Raw genomic sequence first — 27,723 nt, 5'->3', positions numbered from 1 at the left:
CAGACTATAAATGTAAGTTATTTTGTTTATGTATCGTTGATTTGATCCTGTCAGAGGAATGAAGGTATATCCATATTATAATTTAGTCGAAATATATAAATCATAAGAGATTTTATAAAAGATATGAATCATTTGTGTTAGCACAACAAGCGATTAAGATATTCTATGCTTTATATCCTAGTTTAAAATGTGACACAAATGATTGATGGGTCGTTTGTAAAATTAAAGCATAGAAAAAGATTGAGAAACGTTGGGAAGACATTGCATATCAACAAGAAGAAGTTAAGGACACATTTCAAATAAAAGAATATATTATTTCAACATTACGAAATCTCAACGGAGTAGTAATAAATATGGATGCAAGTGAAATTAATAAGAATGAATTTGATAACGACGACGACGAGGAGAATGCCAATGAAAATGAGGACTTTGATGTTATTATATAATAAAAAAATAAGGAGATCTTTTAAAAATGGTAATGCATTTTTTATGGGTAAGTTTTTTCATATTCCTCATTATATAATAAATATTTATTATTTTAGCTCATAATAATTTTGGTTAATAGTTTCGATGAGATGGTCATAGACGGAGTACTTCTGGTCAGTTTGCTTCGGCACTTAGTATTGTACCTATGTCATGTTAGTCCGGATGGAATTAAAATATCTCCACAATGGTATGATATTGTCCACTTTGGGCCTAAGCCCTCATGACTTTGTTCTTGGGCTCTCCCCAAAAGGTCTCATGCCAATGGAGATACTTTCCATCCTTTTAACCCCATGATCTTTTCCATGTGCTTTAGATGTGGGACTATGTTTGCACCCTTGCAATCCAACAATCCCCCCTCAAACAAAGGACCACAGGTCCCCCTCAACGTCGTTGTTGATGTCTGAATCCTCGACCCACCAGGACTTTTTCACCTAGCCGCAACTAACTTTTGCCCCTCGGTCCACCCAACCTACTAGGACTTTCAGTCGCAACTAGGATTTTTTGCCCATCGATCCACCTGACCTACTAGGACTTCTCACCTGGTGTCTGGTCCTCTTGATTCAGACACGGGAGCACCCACTTTCTTTGTTTAAGGTTCAAAGCACATGGTTAGATCTGGATCATGGCTCATGGCTCATCCAGCAGTTAGTCCGGTGAAGAGCGGTCTCGCTTTGATACCACTTGTTAGTCCGGATGGAATTAAAATATCTCCACAATGGAAACATAGTCCCACATCTAAAGCACATGAAAAAGATCATGGAGTTAAAAGGATGGAAAGTATCTCCATTGGCATGAGGCCTTTTGGGGAGAGCCCAAGAACAAAGCTATGAGGGCTTAGGCCCAAAGTGGACAATATCATGCCATTGTGGAGATATTTTAATTCCATCCAGACTAACAAGTGGTATCAGAGTGAGACAGCTCTTCACCGGACTAACCGCCGGATGAGCCATGATCCAGATCTAACCATATGCTTTGAACCTTAAATAAAGAAAGTGGGTACTCCCGTGTCTGAATCAAGAGAACCAGACACCAGGTGAGAAGTCCTAGTAGGTCAGGTGGACCGAGGGGCAAAAAATCCTAGTTGCGACTAGGTGAAGTCCTAGTAGGTCGAATGGACCGAGGGGCAAAAAGTCCTAGTTGCGGCTAGGTGAAAAAGTCATGGTGGGTCGAGGATTCAGACATCAATAACGACGTTGAGGGGGGGCCTGTGGTCCTTTGTTTGAGGGGGAATTGTTGGGTTGCAAGGGTGCAAACATAGTCTCACATCTAAAGCACATGAAAAAGATCATGTGGTTAAAAGGATGAAAAGTATCTTCATTGGCATGAGGCCTTTTGGGGAGAGCCCAAAAACAAAACCATGAGGGCTTAGGCCCAAAGTGGGCAATATCATGCCATTGTGGAGATACGGACATCCTTTTGGACCCAACATGTCACACCCTAATTCGGTAGGACCATCTCATGCACCTTCGCTAGATTTGTCACTATTGCAGTCTTCAGGCCCTTCTCTCAGACAGTCCGTTACTGAGTTGCAGAATATTCAAGAGTATATAGTCCCTCACAGAGATTTATAAGCATTTAATAATTTAGTATTCTTGATTCTAGTTAAAAACAAGTTCCTATACTTTTTCATTATATGTTTTCCTACATAATGATTATCTTATCAATTTTTTGGATATTCAGATTTCATCTTATTTAGTTTATTTAATAATATTTATTTAAAATTTTATGATAGATTTTAAAATTCTATACATGTTATTCATGAAATCAATAAAATTATGAATAACCATTAGGGAGGGGCTTCTATGACATATACTAACAAAAGAATTATGGTGGAACAAATTTAAGATATATGTTCCCTTCAGTTGATATATCAAATTAAAATGAATATATAATTATTTGTTATTTTTTCAATTTTAGTGGGCATTAAGTTGGGATCCTTATGAAGAATTGAAAATCAAGAGAATTTTTAAGAAAAAAAATATGGGAATCACATTCGGCATGTTCTGAATCATGCAAAGACTAAGGGGAAAAAACCATCAGACATCACCGATGAAAGGCTAGGATCCTTGATTTTTGAGAAATCGAGGAGAGTAAACAAAGGAGTCACCAGAACAAAGCAAATCAAACATTTAATTTTGGAGACTCATCTGCAACATATGCAGGAGGCTCAATCAACAATGTACATACACGCAGATTGATAAATTTTTTATAAGCATTAAGTTACTAATTAATTTTAAACTATTATATTATTTCTAACAATGTATTTTTAGGCTAAAGAAATGGGGAAGGAGCCGCTTTTTATAGAGACTTTTACCCGTACATTTCAAAAGAAAGATAAGACTTGGAGTGGGGATAGAGCTAGAACTATTAAAGTTTAGATTATAATTTTTAACTTAATTAGATTCTAATAGTTATGTGCCTTCTCTAACTTATTAAATATATTTGTATTCCAATATATGAAAAATATAATGAGCTAGAGCTAGCACAGAGAAGTTCAAGTGCTAGTGATAACAATGATGGATCTGAGTCCTCTGTTGGGAATGATTTGAATATCTGGTTAGAGGCGATTGGGAGATCCAAGATGGGGGGAAGAATATTGGGAATGAGTTCTCTGAGCAGAACTCATTGAGTTGTTGACACATCTTCTTCCACCCTACCAGCAGTAAGGGCACAAATAGAAAGTCTAACTGAAGAAGTTTCTAATTTAAAGGGCATAATTTTGCAAAGGGATGAAGAGATGAGAGAAATACGCCGACAACAGGATTTCATTATGCAACATCTTTAGTTAGGCTCCACTCCGAGTCAGATTCCTCCTTGTTCTAGTGATAACGGTGATGATGATGATTCTTCATAAGCCTAGTTGTATATAATTTTAATTTTTCTCACAATTAGTATTGCTTTACATTTTTTATTTCATTTATAAATAGTTTATTTTTATTATTAATTAACACTGTTATTTTATTTCAAACAGGGTTGACGAAATCAAAGATAGAGTTGAAGTATATAATTACATATTATAGTTGATTTGTATAAATAATACTTTTTTATTTTATTTTCTGATGTAGGAAAAAAAGAAGAAGTGTGGATGGAGAAGAAAGTAGAACAGAAAGTATTTTCCGAGGCCGATGTCGTGGATGATGATACTTTTTGTTTCTGGTTGTTTTAAGACTTTGTTAGTTGTTTTGTTCCTTTAATATATTGGATATGTTCAGACTTGTTTATTCAGGATGATGTTATGATGTTTTGAGACTTGTTGAATTAGAATGATGTTATGATAACTTGTTTGCTATATATTTATGTTGAATGTTAAATTGGTTGAAATAATTGGATATGTTGAACATTGATGTTAATGTTTTATTGGTTGTTTGTATTGATGGATGTTGTTGTTCAGTATTATGTTGGTTTGATATGTTGGTTGCTTGTTAGGATGTGTTTAATATTTGAGTTGAAGTATGATGTAAATAGGATTGGTTGAAGTATGATGTAAATAAGATTTGGAGAATGAAACGAATAGAAGCTATAGGAAATTTCAATAATTTGTGACAAATTTTATAACGAACATAGTTTCGTCGCAAAATTATCGTAATTTCTTTTGGTGCTATCGAAACTTTGGCGACGAGCTATGTTTTCATCGCCAAATTGGCGACGAAAACACAGTTCGTCGTCGAATCTCATCCATTTTCTACGAATAATTTTTCGCCCCTCCATAGCAACGAAATAAATTTCTGTCGCATAATTTGTGACAAAAATATGTTTCGTTGTCAACTTTGTGACGAAAATAAATTTTCATCACAGATTAACAATTACTCAATTTTGTGACGAAAATATTTTTGTCATCAAATTGTGACGAATTTGACGACGAAAGCTTTATTCGTCATGAAATTGATGACAAATAAATATTTTTTTATCGCAGAATTTTGCGATGAGCTATTACCCACGAAAATATTTTCGTCACTAATTTGTCGCCAAATGATTTTGCGATGAATTTTTTTTTTGTTGCAAAATTCATCGCAAATGACCTTTATTTTATAGTGCAAGTGTCATGACTTTCATGACCCACTTGGACTTTCCATTTCGTGCTAAGTGTTAAGTCCACCTTAACCCACTTGGATTTTTTGTTTCATTCCAAGTGTCCGGTCCTTGATGACCCATTTGGACTTTTCTCTTGCCAACTTTCCATTGGACATTTGATCACCAAGTATCCGGTCAACCTTGACTCATTTGGATTTTTTTATTAACTTTTCATTAGACTTTCGATCACCAAGTGTCTGGTCAATCTTGACCTACTTGGACTTTCTCTTGCCAACTTCCCGTTGAATTTTTTATCACCAAGTATCCGATTAACCTTGACTCACTTGGACTTTCCTCTTGCCAACTTTTTATTGGATTTTTTATTACCAAGTGTCTGATCAACCTTGACCCACTTGGATATCTTGACCTATTTGACATCAAACTAACATATTTACAAACATCGAAATCCAATTCAAGTCAACTCGAGCTTGGTTGGCCTGGTCAACCTTGACCTGAAATTGATTGCACCAACAGTTCGGTCCGGATGCCCAGGTACAATCTGCACCGACTCCAACCCGTTGATTGGTTTGGAGATGTGTATGTCCTAGATAACCTATACTTCAATTGTTCGAGTTCTTCGTGCTTGTATCGAGTCAGCTCGTACTACCTCAACATAGCATTTCCTCGAGGCCACTTGGTCTCCCTTGACTTCTCTGACTTGATCATCCACTGAAAATTTTACCTTTTGATGGAAAGTGGATACGACAGCTTAAAAGGCACTCAGAGTGGGTCTACCTAAGATAACATATAGGAGGAAGAGTCGACTACTGTGAAGATGGTGGTTCGGGTCCGACGTAGGGCTCTTCTCCTAAAGACAACAGGAGATTAATTTGCCCTACCGACTGAATTTCATGCCCCGTAAATCCAAACAAGGCAATGGACATCGATCGAAGCTCACTTCTGTCAATCTACATTTGATCAAAAGCATCCTTGAACAAGATGTTGACAGAGCTTCCTGTGTTGACAAACACTCTGGCCACCTTGTAGTTGGTGATGATGGCTTGGACCACAAGTGTATCATTATAAGGAGTGGATACCCCCTCTAAGTCTCTTCGACCTTACTTGATGGACAAACCATCTCCCCTTCCTCTTCCGACGCTGACTCCACAACACTCGAGCCTTCTCACGTGAGCTTTTCTCGCTCGATTTGAATCCCCATCTATTGTGCCCCCGAAGATCATATTAATCGTGCCCTGTCGAAGGGTGTTATCTCTAGAAGACACTAGTTGAGGAGTATGACGGTGCCTAGTTGGTTCTGGTGACCTTCTCGATGAATGATTGACTGGCTGACAACTCTGTCACCCCCGTGAGTCCTTGTATCGAGGACACTTGGCCGAAGCTTGTCGATAGGGAGAATGTCGTGGTGAAGGAGGCGATGACCTTCTCCCTGAGTGGTTTCATTGAGCGAGTCACCTAACTTCCCATGCAAATTGATTGCATTCATAAATGGAATGGACATAACCCTAATAAAGGAATAGAACCGAGCCTCCTTATCGGCAAGCAGTGGGGATAAAGCAGAGGAGGTAGTCACCTCGGTCATCGCTTGTGCTTTATTTTCCCGACGTATCGGGATGTAGTTAAGGATGGTGGCCCTACCTTTCGTGGTGGTGAATGCAGGGCATTCTTGATCCTGTCAGGTATAGACGGGCGTCGACGCATTGATTTCCCCTTTTCTGGCAGACTGAGCTTCCTCTACTTTGACATATTTATGTGCTCGTCTGAGAAGGTCTTCAAAGTTGCTCGCCTGTTTCTTCGCCAAGGATCGGAATAGGTCTTCATCCATTAGTCCTTGTGAAAAGACACTTGTCAAGATCTTGGATGTGGCTAAGGGGACATCCAGAGCGACTTAGTTGAATCAGTGGATGTATTTTTGGAGCATTTCCTGAGTTCTCTGTTTCATAGAAAAGAGGTTGAGTGACGTTTTGAGGTACGACTTACTGCTGGTGAAATGCTACAAGAAGGAAGCACAAAAATCACTGAAGGAGGAGATAGAGCTTGGTTTTAGCCGACTGAACCATCTTTGCATTAATCCCGAGAGGGTGGTTAAGAAAACTCAGTATTTGACACCATTAGTGTACTGATGTAGAAGAGCAGCACTCTCGAGTCAGCATTAATGGTCCTCAGGGTTTGAAGACCCAGCGTACTCTTTGAGTTGTGGTTGTTGGAAATGACGTGACAAGTTTTCCTCAAGGATAGTTCGAGAGAAGGGCGTGTCCTGTGCTTTATCTTCGTCAACTAGTATGAGTGATTTACCTTTGTTGAAATCTTCAATTGGTGGCTCGAAGATCTGAGATTCTTGAGATTGTCTTCCTGAGTCAATGCTCTATTGAGTGTCACTGTCGAGACAGAGAACATGGCGGGCGGAATCGACACTCGTGCTGAAAAAATAGGTGCTTCCGAAGGGATTACAAGTATCGGGGATATGCATTGGTGGAGGTATAGGGCGCCTTTGTAAGATCCCCTCAACTGTGGCTGCCACTAGCTGGTTGAATTCCTCTTTCGTCATGGTGATATTCTCTCCGTGACCCCTCTCACCAATAGAGTTGTGATCATGCATCCTTCTCATGTCTTTCATCTCAATGTCTGAGCTCGAAATTCCCAAAGACGATGTCAATTTGATCCGGTCAAAGATCAAAGAGAAGGGAACCACTAATGAGAGGGCTGGTGACAAGTAAATGATCGTGAAGACTACACACCCAGAATTGTGACTTACACATCTAGAATTGTGACTTCTTTGTCGAACTAGAGGAGAGTTAGAATGGGGCCAAGGCCGACTTTGGTGCTGCCATTCTGACGCTCAAGTTAGCTTCGACAAATGGAGTAAAGAGAAACATAACAGTAGAAAGAAGTGACCTCTGAGATGTGCGCATACCTGTGGTCGCAGAAACGAATTTCTTTTTATACTCTCCACTTGGCAAACATAGGCAGCACCCACAATCCCATATTCCGATTGAGGAGGTGTCATGTTACTCTACACCCCCACTATCTTGGGCCCACATTCCCCTCATTTCTCACTGGTCATGTGGTCCCTAGTTCTCCACGTCAGTAGAGGACTCGGAACCGGGAGTCAGTTACTAAGTGATGTAGAGGTAGAGTCAGTTGTCAAGAGACATAGGAGTAGGAGTTGGAGTTGATGCATTCGCATTCTTTTTGAAATTGTATAACTATTCGTTAAGGTTAAATTCTAACGAGTTGGAACATGTCTTATGTAGGTAGGATCAAGGCGAAGGAAGGTTTACAATGGAGTGAAGATCCATGATGGCTCGTCGTGGTGCATGCAGAAGTAGTAATGGTTGTGTGAAGCTTCTCTCCATTTCTTCTTCAATAAAATATGAAATCCATCACTCTAACGGTTCTACATGGTCGGCTCTACGATCATCTGTAAGGAGGTAAATCGAAAAGTTACAATTGACTACTATAGAATATTATCTCAACTTCATCAATATTCGATCTTTATCCACTTTAATAAATATAGCAATCAATTTAATCATACCACGAAACCACGAAGCTTCTCTGCATCTGTCTCATCTTCGATGTCAATTCGATTGTTATGCACTTAGACTTTCTCATGGTTTGTGACACTACCTTAGTCACGTATAAAGTATTTAATAATAATAATAATAAATTCAATATAAAAACAATAATCAAGATCTTCTAGGTGGACACGCGTCGACCATGCTTCATGGAAATCAGTGTTGAATATCTTTCGGATTTAATCCAACGTACGACCATGCAATTATTAATTCACTGAAAGTGAATAGATATATTTATTTATTGATTAATTTCTATAGGAAGTCAATTTTAATAATAAATGAAATGATTTGCATGTCCTCCGAGAGACAGCTGTGAGAAATTCCAACCGACGGTATCGAATATTCAAATTTGGCACGAGAGACATTCTTTTGACCCTCGTATCAGGGAACAAATATGATTCTATTTGAAGCATAAAAAAGCGGTGGTAAATTAATTATTAATTTTTATTTTTAAAAATATTTTATTATTGACGTTGTTATATTAATGATGAAATTATAATTATTATAATATAAATATTTCAACTTTAATTAATATTAATAATACTATATTATAATAGTTACGGTTCATAATAAATATCAATCAATATTATATTATAATTATATAATAAATATCAATCAATATTATATTATAATTATGATTAATAATAATTAATATTTTATTATAACTATATAATCATAATTGTTACACCATTATAATATTCATTTCTAGTTAACATTACGTTGTAGCAGCTACGAATAATATATTTGTTACATTATAAATAATTTATTTTCAATTAATATTGATCATGATATTACATTGTACTAGCTTAGTTACAAGATCATAGTTGTTATAATTATATAATCGCAGATAATCTCATAATTACTATAATATCATTGAAAAAATAAAAATAAAAATAAAAACAGATTGAGATAAAATGAGAAGTTATTTTAATGATAACTTAAAAAAAACATCCTTTGGATGATCATCCAATAAAAAAAAGGACGTGTTTTTTTTTAAAAAAAAAAAGGGAAATGAAGAAGCTTCCTCCCTCTGGCTTTCTTTCTCCTTAGAAAGGGAAAGACGACGTCGACGTCTCTCTCGCTAGCGTTTTGCACCGATGGCAACAGCTGCGCTGGTGACGTTTTAGCTCCTTTTGTTGACCGTCCTGAAGGCGCACGCAGAATGAGCATAGAAATGGTCGTGGAACCGACCGTGTAATACACGCAGCCTACACGTCCTTTTCCGCTCAACTGCATATCCAAATGCCTCCTCAGCCTCTCCCATGTCGACGACGGTGACCGAGAAAAGGAAGAAGATTAAGAAGAAAAAAAAGATGAACCAAGAGTGGTTGGTAAAACTACCGATCGCAATCTGTTTCGGTGAACAATTTGTCGAGGCGAAGATTTTAAAAGGAATTAAGATTCTTTTTTGCGACAAGGATATAGAGTAGTACAGTGATCTTTGAGTGAGAAGGTCACGATGAGGACGAGATGAGCGTAATGATTAGTAGGGCCGAATGAGATCCAAATGGGACCCTCCGGAATGCAATGCAGTGCACCAGGGGGAGTGTACCACCGATCGAGCTTTCAGATGTGTCCTTTCAAGTACTACTATTTGGCACTTTAGGAAAGTGGTAGGAGGCAGTGATAGCTGCTAAGACAGAGCAACAAACAGGGTGCGTTAGAAAATGAGGCTCGATTGTTAAGGTTTAGCTCCTTCCACGCGTTTGGTGTTTCGACCATCGAAAGTCAAATTTCATAATATAATACAAACAAAAGTTTCCACATTCACGAAGACCAACCAACATATGCAGACCAACCATAAGGGTAAACAAAAATGTAATCCACCGAATCGAATTAATTAAGATTTTTTTAACAAATTGAATCAATCCAACTTTATTACTAAACTGATACAAAATCAATTATTAATTCGATCAATTATACCGAGATTTTGCTCACCCCTACGCAAGCATGTAATGTTAGAGCAAACAAACAACTTCAAAGGAGAAACAACTCAGAATTAACTAGAAGTAGGAAGTATAGATTACTGAACGCAAAAATAAATAGATTTATTAATCGAGTTTAGTTTCATAAGTTCTTCAAATCTAGTGAACCAGGATTCACGGCGTCTAGTCCATACCGAGTCAGTTGCAAACTTTATTTCAGAAGTCTGACTTTTGGTACGACGTATCTCATGAAAATTGAAGCTTCTGTCAAACTTGTTTATCTGAGAAGTAGGAAGTAAATAGAAGTTACTGAAGGAATCTTTTGGAGTGCAAGGAAATATTAGTCGATGAACACATTAATGATTCAAAGATCAGTTGTTGGTATTGCCAAAGTGTTGCTGAATATCCTGGAACGATGCGGTAGCAGAGCCCCTCCTCTTGGCCTTCTGTTGTGAAGGATGCTCCTTCCAACCAGTCATGTAAATAACCTGCCAGGGGAGATTATTATCGATTGGTGCCCACAAGGCGGTTAATTTGCCAAAATTGTAGAACTATGGATAGCATACACAGGCATATATACTAATTAAGATGTATAAATTGTCACTGGATAGAGTAGTTATATACCTGGAATGTAGCCGGAACAGTTCCGTCCTCATGGCCAAACATTGATTGATACACGGCGGCAGTCGCTAAAGCTGTGTCCCTTTTTAGGATCTAAAAGTAGAAATAAAGACAATAGAAGAGGAGAATAATCCATCAATGCGATCTGAGCTCCTGAAGATGCAAATAGCATTGATTTTATTGAATGACTTACATGGTTCCTCTGTAAAAGGGCATTTGTTTCACCCATAGACCTCAAATGTTCAATGAGCTCCAAAGCTAAAGCCAATCAGTAAATCGAATGTGAGTGAGAGGAAAAGGTTAGTTACAACTTCCAATATTATCTTGAAAATTTTTCAAATTTGAATGCTAAAGGCGTTGAACTATTGTTCTGAAAAATAACCAAAGGAGAAGGAACGGCTATTCTAGCACTTAATAATGTGTTTGCAAAGAAATAGTTGCGATAGGAAAACATTCCATATTATAAATTTGACCAAAAGTAGAATCAAAGTTCATTATGTGTCAATCTACTATAGTGTTCATCTGGAAGTAAGGACAATGTGCCAACCCACTCCAGGAGACAGGTTTTAGAGTAATAGCAGGACAATTTCGATCTGTATCCTTCACAATTTCCACCATTAGTGACGCTTAAAACACACACATCAATTATATATTAACATTCTGAAATTTAATAATATAGTAGAAAAAATTGTTAAATAAATAACATTGATTTTCATATGTATAAAAACAAATGAAGTAAGTCATTCCAGAGTTCATGAATGCTAACCACTATCATATTTCACAGTATATCCATCTACATCAACGCTTGGGAGAGTGAAGCCAGCCCTTGTCAGAAGATTTCCAGCATCCCGGACCTGAATAGGAAACAAATATCTAATTAGTTCTTCATCTACTCCTCAGGTGCAACTATCTCATGTAACAACAAATTGTGACTTTTCAAGGAATCAACAGTTTGAATTATTGAAGTGGACCCAGAATTAAAAATGCCATCAGCTTTTGACAAGCAAGCAACAAAAAATTTCAGTCTCATGCAAAAAACACAATTTAATTTCAGCAATGAAGAGCAGATACAAGTAAAGCCAAATCAATAAACCATTCTAAAAAAAAATGCTCATTAATGATGTACACAGGAAATTCACTTTCCAAGGCAAGAAAGAAAGGTTTACTTTGCATTTTATATTAGGTTCATTAGAATAGTTATTCCATTCTATATAGATTCTGATGGAATAGTTAACCCTTTGTTTAGTATACATTCTGGATAAGGAATAGGAATTCTGACAATATACTAATTCCTCCATCATCCTGCGTAGGTATTTCATAAAACAATCCTCAGGATAACTATAGTAAGTTATTTCAACATGGACATTGGTCAATACTAAAGATCACTCTACAAAGTTCCATTTTTCAGTCACAGCTAAAAGACTAACTCTACTTTCATCAATTAACAAAAAAAAATAATCAACTAGGAGGTCGAGTTTTAAAGAACCAATTAGGGTTCTTGATAATATGAATGTCCCATAGCCTTTTCGTGCTGCACAGCATCTTAGTGAAATAACACAGATATGATGTTACTACAGTAATTTTTTTTATTTTACTACTAGTTAGCTCTTCACATACCATTATATAAATAAAATTTACAGTATTAAAACTCTTTATATTTCAACAAGGAGATATTGATTTTGATAAAGATATATAGGAAAAGAATGGATGCTTGCAACGAAAAAGAAGCATCTAGAGTCTTATGTGTTTTTTGTGTACACCATAGGATAAAAGGAACTTTATAAGATGGTAGTAATACCCATATGGACTGGGTCTTGAGTTGTTAGGAAGCAGCAGGTATAAAAAAATAACATAGCAGGAAGCAACAAGTATAAAAAAACAACATAGTAGAGATAAGAAGACTAAGATGAAAAATGTAGTGTTTTAAAAATGTTAAAATAGAATTAAAAAATACTAATTCAAGAGCAATTAGTTGTAGCTCCAATTAGGTCGAGATGGCATACACATGTTGAAGAGGAACCAATAGATAAAAATAGTTAAATCCATTAGCGTGGAAGGTGTAAAAGGAAAAAGAAAACCAAAGGGGCACCATTTCAATGCAATACAAATGATTTAACTAATTTGACCAACCGTATATATTCATATATAGAGTTCAACAAAGGAATAATATTCATATAGCCAACTCTAAATAGTTGACACCAAGGTTTAAAATTTCGAGTCATACTGAAGTTTCGGTCCTGAACCAGAACGATACAATTTTGGTATCGTATCGTGCCGATATGATTTCGATTTTTTTTTAAACATAAAATATATTAATTAAAAATAAAAAATTTAATCTAAATATTTAAAATAAAAATAAAATAATTATATATATTAAATTAATAGGATAATTTTATTAGGTTTTAATTAAACCTATTTAAATTATCCCAATCACAGCTAGGAGTTGATTAAAACTATTAACCTAAGTTATTTATTAAAAACTCGTCGTCTGTTCTGTTTCATCGCCTATTCGACGTCGTTCCGCATGACCACGGGCCCATGCGGCCAGCATGACACTTCTAGAGGCGTCGCCGGGCTCGAGCAATGCTTCCAAAGGCGTCACAGGGTTCGGGGGACACCTCCAGAGGCGTCGCAGGGCTCGGGCGACGCTTCTGGAGGCATCACCAGTCCTGCACGACGCCTCCGGACGGTGTTCCGGCCGAAACCACCTGTGCCGATGCCGGTCTACTGACGGAACGAGATGTTTCGCCCGTATCGAATGAAACGGATTGAGATTTTAAGCCATGGTTGACACAAATATGGCCTAGGTGATTATAATGGCGACAATGATTGTAGAAATTTCTAGCCACATGTGGATTCAAATGTAAATTAATAATAATAACTGTAAGTTTATTTAGCAATGAAGACAACCCATTACTTGACCATGGTTAGGATGTAGGCAAGGTGGTCTTAGATTAATACCAATTGGTCAATTAACCAGGAAATCAAAGGGTAATCAGGTTTGATTGAAATAACAGAACCACTCTAATTGAAATGGATGTTTTACTTCAGAGTAATAAAAATAATAAATTGTGAGTTTCAATTATTTGTAATCAGCTATATGAATTTTATCCTAACTCTGTACATAATTAAAGTGCTAACAATATTCAAATATTTTCAGTTTGTTCAATTACATCAAATGTTTTTTATTTCTTCATTTCGTCAACTAAAACAGATCCAACTTGTCTAATTACAAAGTCTTAGTCTCCTTGAATATAATCACACCATATTAATCTATTTTCTATTTTTGTCATCCATTAACTCTACACCATATGACTCCTAAGTTTTTTCTTCTTTTCTACGAATTCAACTTATTTATCAAAGCGTTATTATTTCCATTGCAAAGATGTTTATACATATTTATCTCACTTTATTGATCAAATTAATTTTACTTTATTTCTCATTATATTCTCCTAAAAATCTCTATTTCTATCAAATTCTTCTTTTCTCATGAGGCAATTTGTACTGCACTCTACACCACTCAACCTTTGCACAGTGACTCCTCAGAGTCCTCAAAAGCAGAATTCTTCCTCTAGAAGTGATGACTACCCAACAATCATGGGCAGCAACATTCTTACTCATTAGACTTCTTGATTAGGCGACAACACTAATGAGAAGCAATCAATCAAAAATAATGAATTATGACATACTATACTAACCCTACTTATATTGTGGTACATGTAACCGGAATCCCACCCTCCGATAATCCTCAAATTTACAACTAATGCACTCAGTGAATTCTTGAAATCAAATTATACAGTGAAAAAGATACTCTCCACCAAAACTCTGAGCAGGACAAACTACAAATAAACTAAGAGACATGGATTTTAGGATCAGCTGAAATTCATTGAATAGTCCAAAAGGTAGGACTAAAGAAATCAAACCATATTTCAGATTATTTTAGTTCAGGTATGAATGGATTCCAATGTCAAATACTACCAGAAATAAACCAAAAGAAGTGTAAGCAGGCCTGCAAGAGTACTATAAACCTGATTAAATATTGCCAGTCAGTCCTTATTTCCAATTCCACAGGCCATTAGGTATCCACTTAACCCTTGAAGTTAGTATTCTCAACCTCAAATTTTCTAATTATAAAATGTCCCCATTTTTTAATCTTCTGATTACAAAAATAACCTTTCGAATTTAAATAACTGGTACTATCTGTGAATTGTCTACTTTATGATCTTATATCAATCCTTCTTGATGGGAAAAGCACATAATTAGAGTTCCTATTATGATATCTAGATACACTCATGAAGCACATAAGCTGGTATGCAATTGACAAAAATAATACAGCTAAATTTGATGGAAAATAAATACTTGTGCCAAAGGTGATAAACGAGGACTGATACCTCCCTCGCGCTCCATTTGAGCAATGGTACATGCTATTCGTAATTCCCTGTTTGTAAACATAAACACAAAAGCCACAGAAGATCTAAATTGCAAGAATCACAGTAACTAGAAAAGATCATAAAATTAAATAATCAATCAATTTTATTACTTTAAAGTTTCTCCACCAAGGATAGATGCAAGAAATAGACCATCAGGTTTCAAAGCCAATCTGGACTGCACAATTAAGGAGAAAATGTCAGCATTCAGTAACTATTTTTAATTGTAAATACCACAAAAGAACTAAGGACCTACTTGGAATCATGGCTCATATAGTTAGAATGCTTAAACATACTAATCATATCTGAACTTTGGCATAATACTAGATATGCCTTAGATTGAGTTATATCTTATAGTTTACCTACCAAACATTTTGGACCAATAAAAGAAAGGAAAAAAAAAAGTAACAATTTACAACTTACTTGTATCATGGCTCCCAGGAGATCATTGGTCCAATGAAGTCCAAGACAACTTACTATCAAATCCACAGAACTAGAAAAACAAAAATAAACAAATAGATAAACCTCCAAAATAAATACAAACAAACAACATAAGTTTTATAACAACATATATTTTATCCAATAATAATCATTAATAGGCCCTACAATTAATTACAGCTCTAAGTGGATTAGCAGTACCAGAACAGCATACTTCGTTTTCATTGGCAGGAACTCTTCATCTCCAACAACATAGAAAGTCTCAAGGTTCTCATTTGAAAATTTGTCATCTGTATCTTTTAATGCTTTAATCATATCAAATGACATGTCCATCATGATCAACTTCTCAATGCCACCTGATAACAACAACCACATCTCTCCCAAGATTCAGCAAATGCTATACCTTTTCTTGTTTTCCATTAAAATAAACTTGAGCGAGCTAAGAGTTTCTCAGGTGTCACATTGAGAAACAATTAAGAAGGCATGATATATACTTACCATGCCCATGTAGAAGGCGCCTAACTGCCTCTAAAGAACCTCCAAGACACAGTGACGTAGGAAAAGTCTTTTTGCAATCCTGCCAAAATAAGAAAAGATCATCAAATTAATGGGTTGTAGCTCTGCTTTTACTAAAACAAAGTTAAGTTCAATTTAATAGTTTCACTTCAGTAGATGATTCCAGAATCTGATACATTTTACGGACATTTAAAAAAAATGGATTAGTCATTGATCATAATATCATAATTTTAGTCATTTAAAGTTCATATTTTCCAATACATGACAAATTACTTCTGCATGTCACCCACAGAGAGTTCTTTAATGATTTAATAAACTTAGTTTTCAGCACCAATTTTAACTGTTATTTTACTCTTTCCACAGTTTTGATACTCATGTATGTTTTAAGCATCTGCATCTAGAAGTAAAAAAAGGCATAACTTGCTATGAAGGCAGCTAATACATGTTTGGACAACGGTAGCAAAATGTGTGAAAGGTATATGGAGAACACCACCAAATAGCAAAAATATCACCATTTAACAGGTACAAAATCTGGATGTAGACAAAATGGCAGGTAAGAAATGAGTGTTTAGATGATTCAACCATCACTTCCCTTGCTTCCCCTTCTTATACAAAGATGAGGATTGATTCTAAATTATCCTATGTTTTAACTGTGTCAGATTGGCTTAGAATTATTAAAATCAACTTTTGATTGTCAAACAACAAAACATTTTGCATTTTTTTTTGTATAAAAAGATGCCAAACAAAATAGCATCAAACACTTCCAAAACTGGCACATGTCTTATCTCAGCACCAACACCAATCAATAGTTATCGCCAAACAAATTCATGATGTGAAATAACACATAGGAAAATAAACCAACAACTGTTGCGCCTCATCTTTCAGTGCACATTCGATTCTACAAATCAAACAGTGCCGGAATCAAGCTCATCTTTTTGTTAACCAATCCTTCAGAAATCATCAACTTATTTATCTAAAGGCATTAAATAAGTAAAAACAATGAGGAAATACTGTTAGTTTACATGGAGGCGATCCAGAAGGTTTTCGGCGACGGAGTCGACAAACTCGTCTTTTCCCTTCATCAACCACGCAGCTCGATCCCTCTACTCAAAATTCCCCCTTCGATTAGATCGAGTTCAGATATCTGGAAAATCATAGAAGAGCAAGGAATCGGACCTGCTTTCGCTTGAGATCCCGATCGAATATCTTAACGCGAGAGCTCTGAAATCCGTCGCCCTCAGTGCAGAACGAGGAGGAAGGCGATAGAGAGTAGAATCTGCACTTCCCCAGCTGTCTTCCGAGAGCCCTCGCCATCTCCCTCGCTCTGCCTCCAAAACCCTCGACGGGAAACGGAGAAACTCCGTATTTGCAAAAATGGAATTATCACAATACCTCCAATACCTGTTCAAGAAGCCCAAAGTTTAGGGTTTAGGATGAAAATTCTATCATTTTTTTTTCTGAATCGCGATGAAAATTCTTTAAAAAAACGTCGCAAACTTTGGAAATGCCCAAAATCATGATCGACCCAAACCTGTCTTTGCAATTGCAACTAATCGAACAGTTCGTCACTCAATTCATCATTGCATATTTTAAAAATTCAATTTTGCTACTTAGCAGTTCAATGTTTTGATTGAAAATTTACGAATAATTCTTCAAAGATTTCAGTCAAACTCGACACTTTATATGATTTAGGATGTTACATCAACCACAGGATCTTGAATTCTATACTTTGTTCATATTTCCTTTGAACAAATGGCACTTAGATTGTCTAAAAGGAGGAGGTCAAAAAATACCATGTTCTTCAAGTGTTCGCTCAGCTTTGGATATTGGCAATCGAGGCCTCAACAGTCATTGATATGTGCATCACTTAATACCAATAAAAAGTTGCACAATGGTGGATCATCGAACTAGTGGGATAATATTTTAGACAGTGTCGTTTAATATATGCGGCACTTAGCAATTCTTACTCTTTCTTGTGCCTCCTGAACTTGAGTAGGCTATAAATAAGAGCAACAAGCCATCGCCAAAATACGACAAGCCGATTCGAGCTCTCCGGTTTAGGTTCGGGTCTCGGCCCAAAGATCCCTCTGTAGATCTCTTTCTGCTTTTGATAAACAGCTGTGTCATGTTCAGCTAGCAAGCGAAGCTCTCGGACAATGGCCTTGTCCTGGGGGGCATGTTTCCTTGCCTTCTGCAAGTCCTCCTTGGCTGCATCAATCTGACCGAGTTCTGATCTTGCCTTTCCTCGTCTGAAAAGAGCTTTGACATTGTTCTCATCTTCTGATAATACCTGAAACATGTAAAGGCACAGTCAGCTGAGGGACAAGGTTTGTCTAATGGGAAATAAACAAGCATTAGCCTTTGCAAAATGAAGAAAAATTTATCTAGCAATTTCCCCAAAAATTACAAACTCAAGACTAGCACTTTAGATCAATAAGTTTATGAATCTTGAAGATTTATTCCTTTTGTTCATATAAAACACATCTCTGTTTATATAATCTGGGAGATTACAGAATTGATAAGTCAAATTCTTGACTGAACTTACCAAGGGATGCAAAAAAGACAATCTACACAAGACAACATATAACTGAAGAGGCAACACTTCAGGATCAAATGCAGAAAAATACCTAAAAGTTATGGATATACTCACAATAGTGCATTGACCAATAGCTTCCTCGTAACGTTTGAGTTTGATGAGGCATGCTGCCATGTTGAGATGACATGGATTCTTCACAGCCAAGGCCATGTCCCTATACTTTCCAAACAGTTGGAACATGAAATCATCGCCCATGTAAGCTATTGCCTGAGGAGAACAAGTTACATGTAAGCATAACGAAGAAACTAATGGAATGAAATTAACAAGGGCTGAATTAAAAAAGTAACAGACCCGACCATTTCGTATCGTTGCATGGCTTCCTCGAGCTTTTCTTCCTTGAAGTAATCATTCCCTTCCACCTTCCTTCTTTCAGCAGCTTCAATTCTCTCTTCCACTGTCATGTCACTTCGGGCTTTTCCCTGCAGAATATAATTTAAGCAGCAAAAAGGTATGATAATCCTACCGACTGAGTTGTGAAGTGAAGAATTTTGGCTATACTCTTCATTCAACTTCGAGTACTGAAGTAAGGCATCATATACAATATACAAGAAAAGTAAAGCAAAAAAAAAAAAATATGATAACCCACTTCTTTTGCTTCATCAAAGCCAATAAGTTCGACTTCATAGATAAGGTCTGCCATAGGTGGTACATTTGGGAATGAAAAGCTTCCTTCTTTGCCATAGCCTAGCTCCCAACCCACATGCAACAGTGCCTGCTCCCTGCTCCTCATGCTAGCAATACCAATGGCCAACCCAGCCATTTCTTTCTTTTCTGTTGTATCATAAGATAAGTCAATGTCCAGTGATAAAACAAATTACCACCTTATCTGTAGGAAATATGTCCACTGGTTAATGATGGAATACGTATCAAAATTAGATCTAATAGATGTGTCTTCACTTATAAATCACGTGTGGGATTAAAGATTCATGGAACTAAACACATCAGTATAATATTCAGAAACAATAACAACAATGTAAATGTTATTTTGCATATCCTCCTCAATTCATCATAATGGCGAGCACAACTCGGTCTCGGAATTCAATTTCAAAGAACACTACATGGTTATAGCATCTTGCTTTGAGGCTAGGTGGCAAGAGCATGTCAGAACACTATATCCAAATGTTGACTTTTTGGTCTTTTCCAATAGCAACTTATTCATTCTCTTGCTACTGACCCAATTGAAAAAAAAAGGTATCTGGATTTGGGGTTCAATGCCATTAAATAATGAAACAACAATTCTTTAGCTGAATGTATGTGCATTCCTTTTCCTTTATTTGAGAGAAAAAACAGCAACAATCCCATCCCCAAGTCTAACTTATAACTATTGAGGTGTTGGAGAAATGATGGTTCCAAGAGGTATAGAGTAACCATATTATTCTGATATTTTGGCAAAAGTTTTAAGTTAGATTTGATATTTCTAATGTTTTCATTAAGTGTGTAGGTATTTGAAATAGTCCACATGGAGGTTAGAGAGTTGGTTGACTAAATGAGATCGAGTTGGTTTGCACTCAAAAGCTCAAAAGCCTAGAACAAGTTTTAGGGTTTGGGAGGAGCTTAGAGAATATTCTAAAGCGAGGAACATTGAGTAGATGTGGATGTGATCATGGGGATCGTTGCTTCGTTGGCTTGGAGGCTCAGAGTGAGGTGAACTCGTGGACATGAAGGATTGGATGACATAAAACAAGCTCGGAGAGCTTGTTGCATTCAATGGACCAGAGACCTAACATGAAGTGGACTCGAGGGTGAAGAGCGTTGACAAGGTTGAAAACCTCAAAGCATGAGAGCATGAACGATCATGTAAATGAAATGTAATCTTGGGCATTTGTCTTTAAGCAACATCGTCGATCCGAAATGATGTGTTTAGTTAGGTGGGGTTGTCTACCTAGTGGCTTGATTTGAAGACTTTAACCAAGGCAATAATATTGGGGTTGTCTACCTAATTATATAATGAATAATCGCAATAATATTCATATTATGTTATTATAAAATAAAAATAGTAGAAATTATTAAAATATTTGATTAAAAAACATACTAATAAATACAATAAAACAACAATAACAACTAAGCCTTATCCCATTAGGTGAGGTCGGCTATACTAATAAATACAATAAAATGCTAAAATAAGAACAACAACATTGAGAATAAATTTATTGACAAAATGGTATTAAGAACCAATATATGATGAAAAATAACTTGATGAATAAATATAATATTTAAAAAATAAATGAGTCTTTTGGCTTGCATTTTTTAACCATATAGGCAAACAAACACTTGAAATAATTTTCAATTAGAAATAGTCAAATACAGGAAAATAATATGTTTTCCTTTAATGTTTTATATGAAAAATGGAGATTAAGAGTATCTCACTTTCAATGAATTAGAAAATCCTACATGGGTTATACATGAGGTGTACCTTTTCCCAATATGATTTCTGTAGGCCTCTGCTCTTGCCATGTATCTTCAAACTTGTGTGAAGTGCCTTTAGCCCATGCCTTATAGTGAACTGCAGAGTAAGAATAAGGCTTCAGAAGACATTAACCGTATAAATAAAGAGGCAATTGCAATAAAACTAGAAACAATAACATAATTCTTTGTCACAAATAAGGCTTAATTTCAGAAGGATATTATATTGTGAAGCATGGGATAACATGTACATAAATGATACTCTCTTATTGTCTGCTGGAATTACATAAAGGCTACAAACTAAGATTCAGTCTTATTGTCTGCTGGAACCACATAAATGCTACTAACTTAATAAAATTATTTTTAAAAAGTCTGATATCAGTCTCACCAAATAGTTCCCCAGACTGTACTCCTAACAGCAAGCCAAAGACTAAAAAATGAATGAAATATCACTAAATTCTTATGCTGATTTGGTTTAAGTGTTGTACTGATAGCAAAACTTTTACACTCCAACTATGACATCATAACTCAATTTGTGCTCTATAATAGCACCTGAGCACCCTGGACAATATAATTAGAAACTTTCACATTTGAATCACATAGGAAGTTTTGAATTAATGGAATTTTAAATATTCTAATTTCTTTCTCTGTGTGAGATCACCTATTCAGATACTGCATTAAGTGGTATCAAAATTGAACCTAGTAAGTACTCCGTCTATGAATCCCCTCTTGCCAATCCACATAACTCCTCCCTCAAAACCTAAGTCACTACCAAAATGAAGGACCTTGTCTTTTCTCCCTTCTAGTTGCATTCATGACACCCCTTATGGCTATAGCATCTACAAATGACTCATGATCTTCTTCGACCCACATCCACCAAGAAGACCTCTTTCTCCTTGATATCAACCCTTCATCAATGACGAAATCACCTTCAACCACCATCGTAGAGACTAACATCAGTGTACCTCCTTGTTAGACTTTCTTCAACCCAAGTAAACCTCTTCAACCATTGTAGGGCCTTCTTCCAACTTCACTACCTAGATCTACATCAATTCCATCACCATCACCCACCTCCTACATCATTTGTGCCAAAACCCTTTAACCGATGTCAATGCCTTCATTGAAAACACTGCCAACTTCATTATTTCCGGCTCATCTCTTTCACTCGAGTAGGCGAGTACCCCGTCCACCCATGCCCAAGCCTTCTCATATGGTCGTAGCCTTTGCCACCACTACCAATCGATGCTCAAAATCAAGATGGAGAGAGAGTAAAACCCTTCTCCTCCATTAAAGGTGCCAACAACACACCCTTACTATCCATTGAAGCCAACTACTTTAGGCCATTGTTTCACTAACCTCCACCATCCCCACCTGCGCAAAAGAGAAAAATGTCTTTGCTCACATCCCATGAAAGGAGATCCTCTTTAAAAGACCAAATCTCAACCAACATAGGAAACACCTCAACTGCTATCCCACTCTAGTTGAAGCACCAAGCATCAAGTACCACCACGAACAAGCACCTTGTAGATTCAAAAGACTTGAATCCTCTCGCAAATCCTAAAAATACTATGGTTACTATAGATCTAGTACCTAGTCCACTTGATTGAAAAAGAGAGGAAAAAAGAAATAGCAATTATTTGGTTAAAAAGCATTTTGTAAGTGGAGGGGCACTCAGAAAAATTTGAGTGGGTTGTGAATTGCAAGATAGGTGGAAACAAAAAGTTCAATCACTCTACCACTCTGCCACCTAATTGAACCTCGTTCTTGTTGATTTACATAATCCCACTATAATCACATTTTCTCTTTTTTTGAAAATTGTTTATGTTTAATCATTTAGATTATTTAAGTTTCTATATCTAATTAGTTTTTCTCATAAAGTTCATACATATCTTTGTATGAAGAGTCTCTTGTTTGTTTATTAAATTGTCATACATCACCAAAAGAACACATACCTTCTAGCATTATACATAGTTTATCATGCTATTTTTCTTTATAAGCATCATTACTTGTCAATAATGGCAGATCAATATGATGAGAAAAATATATCACCACTAATCTAAGATGTATGAGAAAATATAGATGCTACTTGCAAAAGTTCTAAAATTAAATGCAAGGCAAGTCTATATTAGAAAAATTAACATTAACAACCTAGGTTCTTGAATCGAAAAGGATAAAAATTGGAGATCTTTATTCTCTAGATGAACAGATCTAATCTTACTCAGACATAGATAAAGAGTAATAAAAAAAAATAAGACTTAAAGTGAAACCGGAAGTATGAAACTTGAAGTAGCAACAGATCTAATCTTACTCAGACATAGATAAAGAGTAACAAAAAAAAATAAGACTTAAAGAGTAGGATACCAAAATTTACTCATTAGCTGACATATGAAAGTACACCAATATTTTTCCATGCATTATGTGGAGATAAAACATGTACAATTGTCATTATAGTGGGAGTTACCTGAATACTGTTTCAAAGAATGTTCTTGCTAGGATACTACTCGCACCAAAACCACACCTAAGTATTTACAAAATTGCATGGGAAGGCCAAGTAGCACTTTCATCAAAGAAAATGTCTAGTCCCTATCTAGATAGGCTCCTACATTGATGGGATATCATGCGACATTCTCCCCATGAGCATCACCCATGTAATAGACCATGGTGTTGTATGATATCTCTATCACACACAAAAAGAGAATATATATCCTAAAATTGAAGGGAAAGAAAAATTTGGCATTGTCCAATGGTTTACTTGTGAAAATTAAATGTTTGTTATTCTAAGATAACTGCATATTGAAATTTGTAACAAAACATGCTGAAGTTAGTTATATGATCATATGATTGTGATTTCAAACCAAATAGAAAATTTTGACCATGATGACAAAATTTGTTTTGGCACTGACAGAAGACTGCAGAGAGAGCATCACATTTCACACATACAGAAGCAAGTTGACAGCTTTGGGGGCTTTGCACCATGGCCTTCCTTAATTATCTGTTTCTTGACGTTCTCATGAAGGATCTCCACCTCTGACTTGACTTTTGGAATATCAATATCATCCTGCAAAGGTTCGTTATGCACAAACGCTGCGGCTTCGGTGACAATGTCATTGTCATCAATATCAGAGTCAGAGCCTACCAAAACAATAGAGGAACATGGCAAATTTAGTAGAAGAAAAAGAGAATCCAAACGGATTGAAAAAAAAGGGAAATATATGATTCGGATAAACAGATAGGAATATCAAGTAACTGCGCGACAAAGATTATCAGTCTGCAGCCCAGTTGGTTTGCAGCCAACAATCGAGAAAAAGATCGTACTTTCCTAGTACAATCAAAATGTCAGAAACGACACCAATAGTGTCTCACCAACTAGCTATGATTTCTCGACCCACCTAACCCTCTCACAGTGCTAATGTTCCCAGAATTATCCCGAAACGGTTCCCATTCAACGCACACTCCTCTCTGTAAGTAACCCACAAGGAGCAACAAGCTCACGACCTACCCTAAAAACCTACCAATGGCGCGAGAAATACAAGTCCAAATCGACAGAGAGAGGAATCACCAGGAGACATTGGCACTCCCCGATCGACGACGGCAGGAGACCCTGGCGGCGGGGGAGAGGCGGGGGCAGGAGAAGCCATCTGGTTGGCGGAGGCCGGCGATCTAGAGCTGGGATGTTGCGGCGATTGGGGAATGGCAGATTCGTGGGGGGAACCAGAGTGGAGACGGAGGGATCAAGAGGTAAATTCCGCGATCGTGAAGCGGAGAAGTCGAGTTCGACGCCACGAACACAATTTCAAGAAGAGTAAAATAAACATTTTAATGTGTATGTCTCCATTAATGGGCCAACTTTTAAACCATCGGCCCACATAACATTCCATTTTATCCTTACGAACAACAAACAGCGCGGAGCAATTGTGCAAGAGAGCGAGACAGAGAGATGACTGGAGATCGAAGCGGGAGATCTACGCGACTCCTGCTCCTCGTTCTCTCCGTCTCTCTGAATCTACTTACGGGTACAATTCTTTTCAACTCTAATATTTCCTTCTTTTGATGCTCATAGACCTGCTATTTTACGACAAGAAGTGATCATTTCATGCATTCACTGTTGCTTTGTTGGTTTCTCTCGATTTCGTTCGCTCTAGATCTAATCGGTGATCAATATGGGGTATATAGTTGATTTTGGTTTGGGCGGAGTTCGTCTCTGTGATCATTGATCTTGGTGAGTTTTGCTCCGTGTTGATGGTATAACAACGAGATGTTTTAGGTAGAACTGGATCTGTTTCTCTAACTTGAAGTTGTTCTGTAATTTCATGTTTCCTTCGCTCCTACTGTGGTTCGTGCGTTAGCTTCTTTCTTTAGGCTAGCAGTAAGGGTTTTCATTTGATTCCTCTAAGGGTTGAAAGATTAGTTAGGTTAATTGCTCTTGGTTAGGCAAATCTATGAACAACTATCTCCTTCTTTAGGATCCGGGCGTATGGAGGTAGAATCTTACTCCTTTCTTTTCTTGATTGACGGCTGCTTTATATTCAGATTGCGGAAGTTTCTCTTTTTTTAATAATGAAAGAAAAACCTGGAGTAGGAAAATTTGCGTGGACTATTTAATTCCTGAATGGCCTGAATTTCTCTGTGTTGGATGCATGTCAGTGAGAAATTTTAAGAATCTTTGTTTTGGTGATTATGTTTTAGCTTGTTTGTCAGGAACCTTGGTAAACAATGTTTCAAATTAGTAAAATTAAGCAAAATGTCTGGAAACTTTATTGAGTTATTTCAGTTATCGCACTTGATTGACTTCTTTTCTGATGGGCAAAGTATTTCAGTAAGTTTAATAGTTATAGACTATATGGTGTTCCTATTTATCTCATTTCCAATGTTTTTCACTCTGAGCAGCTGCTTCTTCTTCTTAGGTTTATCTGAAGACCCATCACCTCCTAAGGATTCGACAACGACTAGCAATCACAGTTCTAGTAGCAAAACAGGGCTCAAGCTTTTCCTTGCATGCCTTGGAGTGGCTATTATTGTACTACTGTCTTTTTTCTTATTCAAGATGTGGCAAAAAAGGAGGAGAGAACAGCAATATGCTCGCTTGTTGAAGCTGTTTGAAGAGGATAATGAGCTTGAAGTTGAACTTGGTCTTCGGGATTGAAATTTTGTTTCAGTGTGACTTTCTTTCTGAGGTAACACTGGATGTTCATATTTTCAAAAAGAATGACTTGTGAGAGTCATACCGGTCATAATATCTTTATTTATTGGTAACCTCTCTGGTATTTATGATATTAAAGACAATTCTCATGAAGCTGACAAGTAGTGCTAGCTTATATACAATTTTTTGTGACAATTCTTGTTGCGAGAATGTAAACTGAGTAAATAATTAGCCTCTAGCTATGTACAAAGTTGGTACTATCGACATTAATGAATCTTGATGGTTTCTGTTGAAAAATGCATAATATGTAAGGATGCTTCAGTTTGAAGAAAGAGAAATAAGCAAGGCATGCAGAGTTGGATTTCAATTGATGTCATAGTCTACTTTTAAATTTTCAATGCAACTTCTGTAGATCTTTTGAGCTTTAGACTTAACCTCTCTCTTAATATAGACTAGGAGTCACCATTTGCTAAAGTAGCTTGACAAGCAGGGTTTAAATATCATTTACTATTTAACTGCATATACCTGATGGCAATTATATTTTGCAGAGTGAACTTGAATATCCCCATTTATCTTACACAATAATGAATGTTTTTCAATTTTACATGTTAGACGTGCATGATAGACAAGACAAGTCTTCATACAATATTAGATTGACCAATCCCTACCACATATAATTTGACCACATAGTGAAGTCTGATAATAACATTAGTGTACTTATCTGGTTCTGCAGGGAGAGCTATTAAATTAGGTGTACTAAGAGCTTCATCTAGTGAATGAGTATACCTTACTTCCAAACAGCTTGAAATCCTTAAAAAAATATCAAAAAAATGAGCTATAGGAGAAATAAACTTTAAAATCTTCATCCATTTGATTGACTATAAGAAAGAAGAGATTCAACTAAGAACTCAAACCCACATAAGCTAGAAAAAAATGATGAAATCACAATGTATCTATGTTTATTCAGTGCAAGTTTGGCAAATAAAGACCTACCTATTCTCTCATGGATAAGACTGGGTAAATGCAAGAAAGCTTCTGAAGTGGTTTGTCGAGCACTTATATCTGCAACCACATCAGATACTCATATCCCTGTCCAAGTAATACATTATGTTTGTTCTTTAGAGAACTTGCTAGGATTGGCCCTTCTAAATGTTGGCACTGAGCAAAAGAATAGTGAGCCGGGCGCAAGAAGAATAGTAGCAGAAGAAGCTTTTATTGCATTGCATTCTTTTTTCGCTAAATAGCACATGTTAAGCGCCCATTTATAACACAAAAGGATAAATCTAGAATATTCAATGAACTGCCTAGGAAGAAGAACATTTGAGATTCTAAGAGAGCTTAAATCAAAAAGTCACATGCATAAACTTCAATAAAATTCTACAAATTATATTCTTTTCAATTTGCAATATTCCTTAATTTTAAGTGTCTAATTGGACCATGTACTTTTCAATCTTTTCAACAATCACAACCTTGATTGGTTAGATTGTGCTTATGAATTTTATCAATATTTCGTTTTACTCACAAATTCCTAAATGAAATGATGTCCAATTTGAACATGCTTTAATCT

The 27,723-nt window shown here is 36.4% G+C and overlaps 2 protein-coding genes and 1 pseudogene across 3 annotated transcripts; 1 reads left to right on the top strand and 2 right to left on the bottom strand.

The window, feature by feature from the left end:
- LOC141821645 (uncharacterized) overlaps positions 1 to 5,961 on the top strand; it is a 7,246-nt pseudogene extending 1,285 nt beyond the window's left edge.
- Positions 5,962 to 10,377: 4,416 nt separating this feature from the next.
- Positions 10,378 to 17,425, bottom strand: LOC141822137 (putative methyltransferase At1g22800, mitochondrial). The gene is made up of 11 exons (XM_074709567.1): positions 17,194 to 17,425; positions 17,040 to 17,120; positions 16,000 to 16,078; positions 15,716 to 15,857; positions 15,487 to 15,556; positions 15,177 to 15,241; positions 14,996 to 15,074; positions 11,403 to 11,490; positions 10,830 to 10,894; positions 10,640 to 10,729; positions 10,378 to 10,503 (listed from the first exon to the last, which is right to left on the bottom strand). The coding sequence occupies exons 1-11, from the start codon at positions 17,329 to 17,331 to the stop codon at positions 10,387 to 10,389; spliced, it is 1,014 nt and encodes a 337-aa protein (XP_074565668.1). The 5' UTR covers positions 17,332 to 17,425; the 3' UTR covers positions 10,378 to 10,386.
- A 329-nt stretch (positions 17,426 to 17,754) lies between these two features.
- Positions 17,755 to 24,769, bottom strand: LOC141821986 (peptidyl-prolyl cis-trans isomerase FKBP42-like). 2 transcript variants are annotated; one of them, XM_074709388.1, is made up of 7 exons: positions 24,576 to 24,769; positions 23,957 to 24,148; positions 21,027 to 21,116; positions 19,200 to 19,384; positions 18,910 to 19,032; positions 18,668 to 18,820; positions 17,755 to 18,307 (listed from the first exon to the last, which is right to left on the bottom strand). In XM_074709388.1, exons 1-7 carry the CDS (start codon positions 24,652 to 24,654, stop codon positions 17,981 to 17,983), a joined length of 1,149 nt encoding a protein of 382 aa, XP_074565489.1. In that variant the 5' UTR covers positions 24,655 to 24,769; the 3' UTR covers positions 17,755 to 17,980. The 2 variants fall into 2 exon arrangements, with proteins under 2 accessions (XP_074565489.1, XP_074565490.1); XM_074709389.1 differs by lacking the exon at positions 23,957 to 24,148.
- Between the last annotated feature and the right edge of the window lie 2,954 nt (positions 24,770 to 27,723).

The sequence above is a fragment of the Curcuma longa genome, chromosome 2 (genome assembly GCF_044706935.1).
Source record: "Curcuma longa cultivar G26 ecotype Majalengka, Jawa Barat chromosome 2, ITB_CL_G26_1.1, whole genome shotgun sequence".
In the NCBI taxonomy this organism is placed as follows: Eukaryota; Viridiplantae; Streptophyta; class Magnoliopsida; order Zingiberales; family Zingiberaceae; genus Curcuma; species Curcuma longa.
This window is presented reverse-complemented; position numbering and strand designations above follow the sequence as displayed.

What these genes read in the sequence shown, in the direction of transcription:
- LOC141822137 (XM_074709567.1), bottom strand. Translation starts at nt 17,331, where the DNA reads ATGGCGAGGGCTCTCGGAAGACAGCTGGGGAAGTGCAGATTCTACTCT. An exon ending in TTCCTGCCAATGAAAACGAA is followed by an intron (nt 15,557 to 15,715) that starts GTATGCTGTTCT and finishes TTGTTTTTCTAG; the next exon opens with TTCTGTGGATTTGATAGTAA. An exon ending in CTTGGTGGAGAAACTTTAAA is followed by an intron (nt 15,075 to 15,176) that starts GTAATAAAATTG and finishes GTTTACAAACAG; the next exon opens with GGAATTACGAATAGCATGTA.
- LOC141821986 (XM_074709388.1), bottom strand. Translation starts at nt 24,654, where the DNA reads ATGGCTTCTCCTGCCCCCGCCTCTCCCCCGCCGCCAGGGTCTCCTGCC. An exon ending in AGAAATCATATTGGGAAAAG is followed by an intron (nt 19,385 to 21,026) that starts GTACACCTCATG and finishes ATGATACAACAG; the next exon opens with AAAAGAAAGAAATGGCTGGG. An exon ending in GCTTTGATGAAGCAAAAGAA is followed by an intron (nt 19,033 to 19,199) that starts GTGGGTTATCAT and finishes TATATTCTGCAG; the next exon opens with GGAAAAGCCCGAAGTGACAT.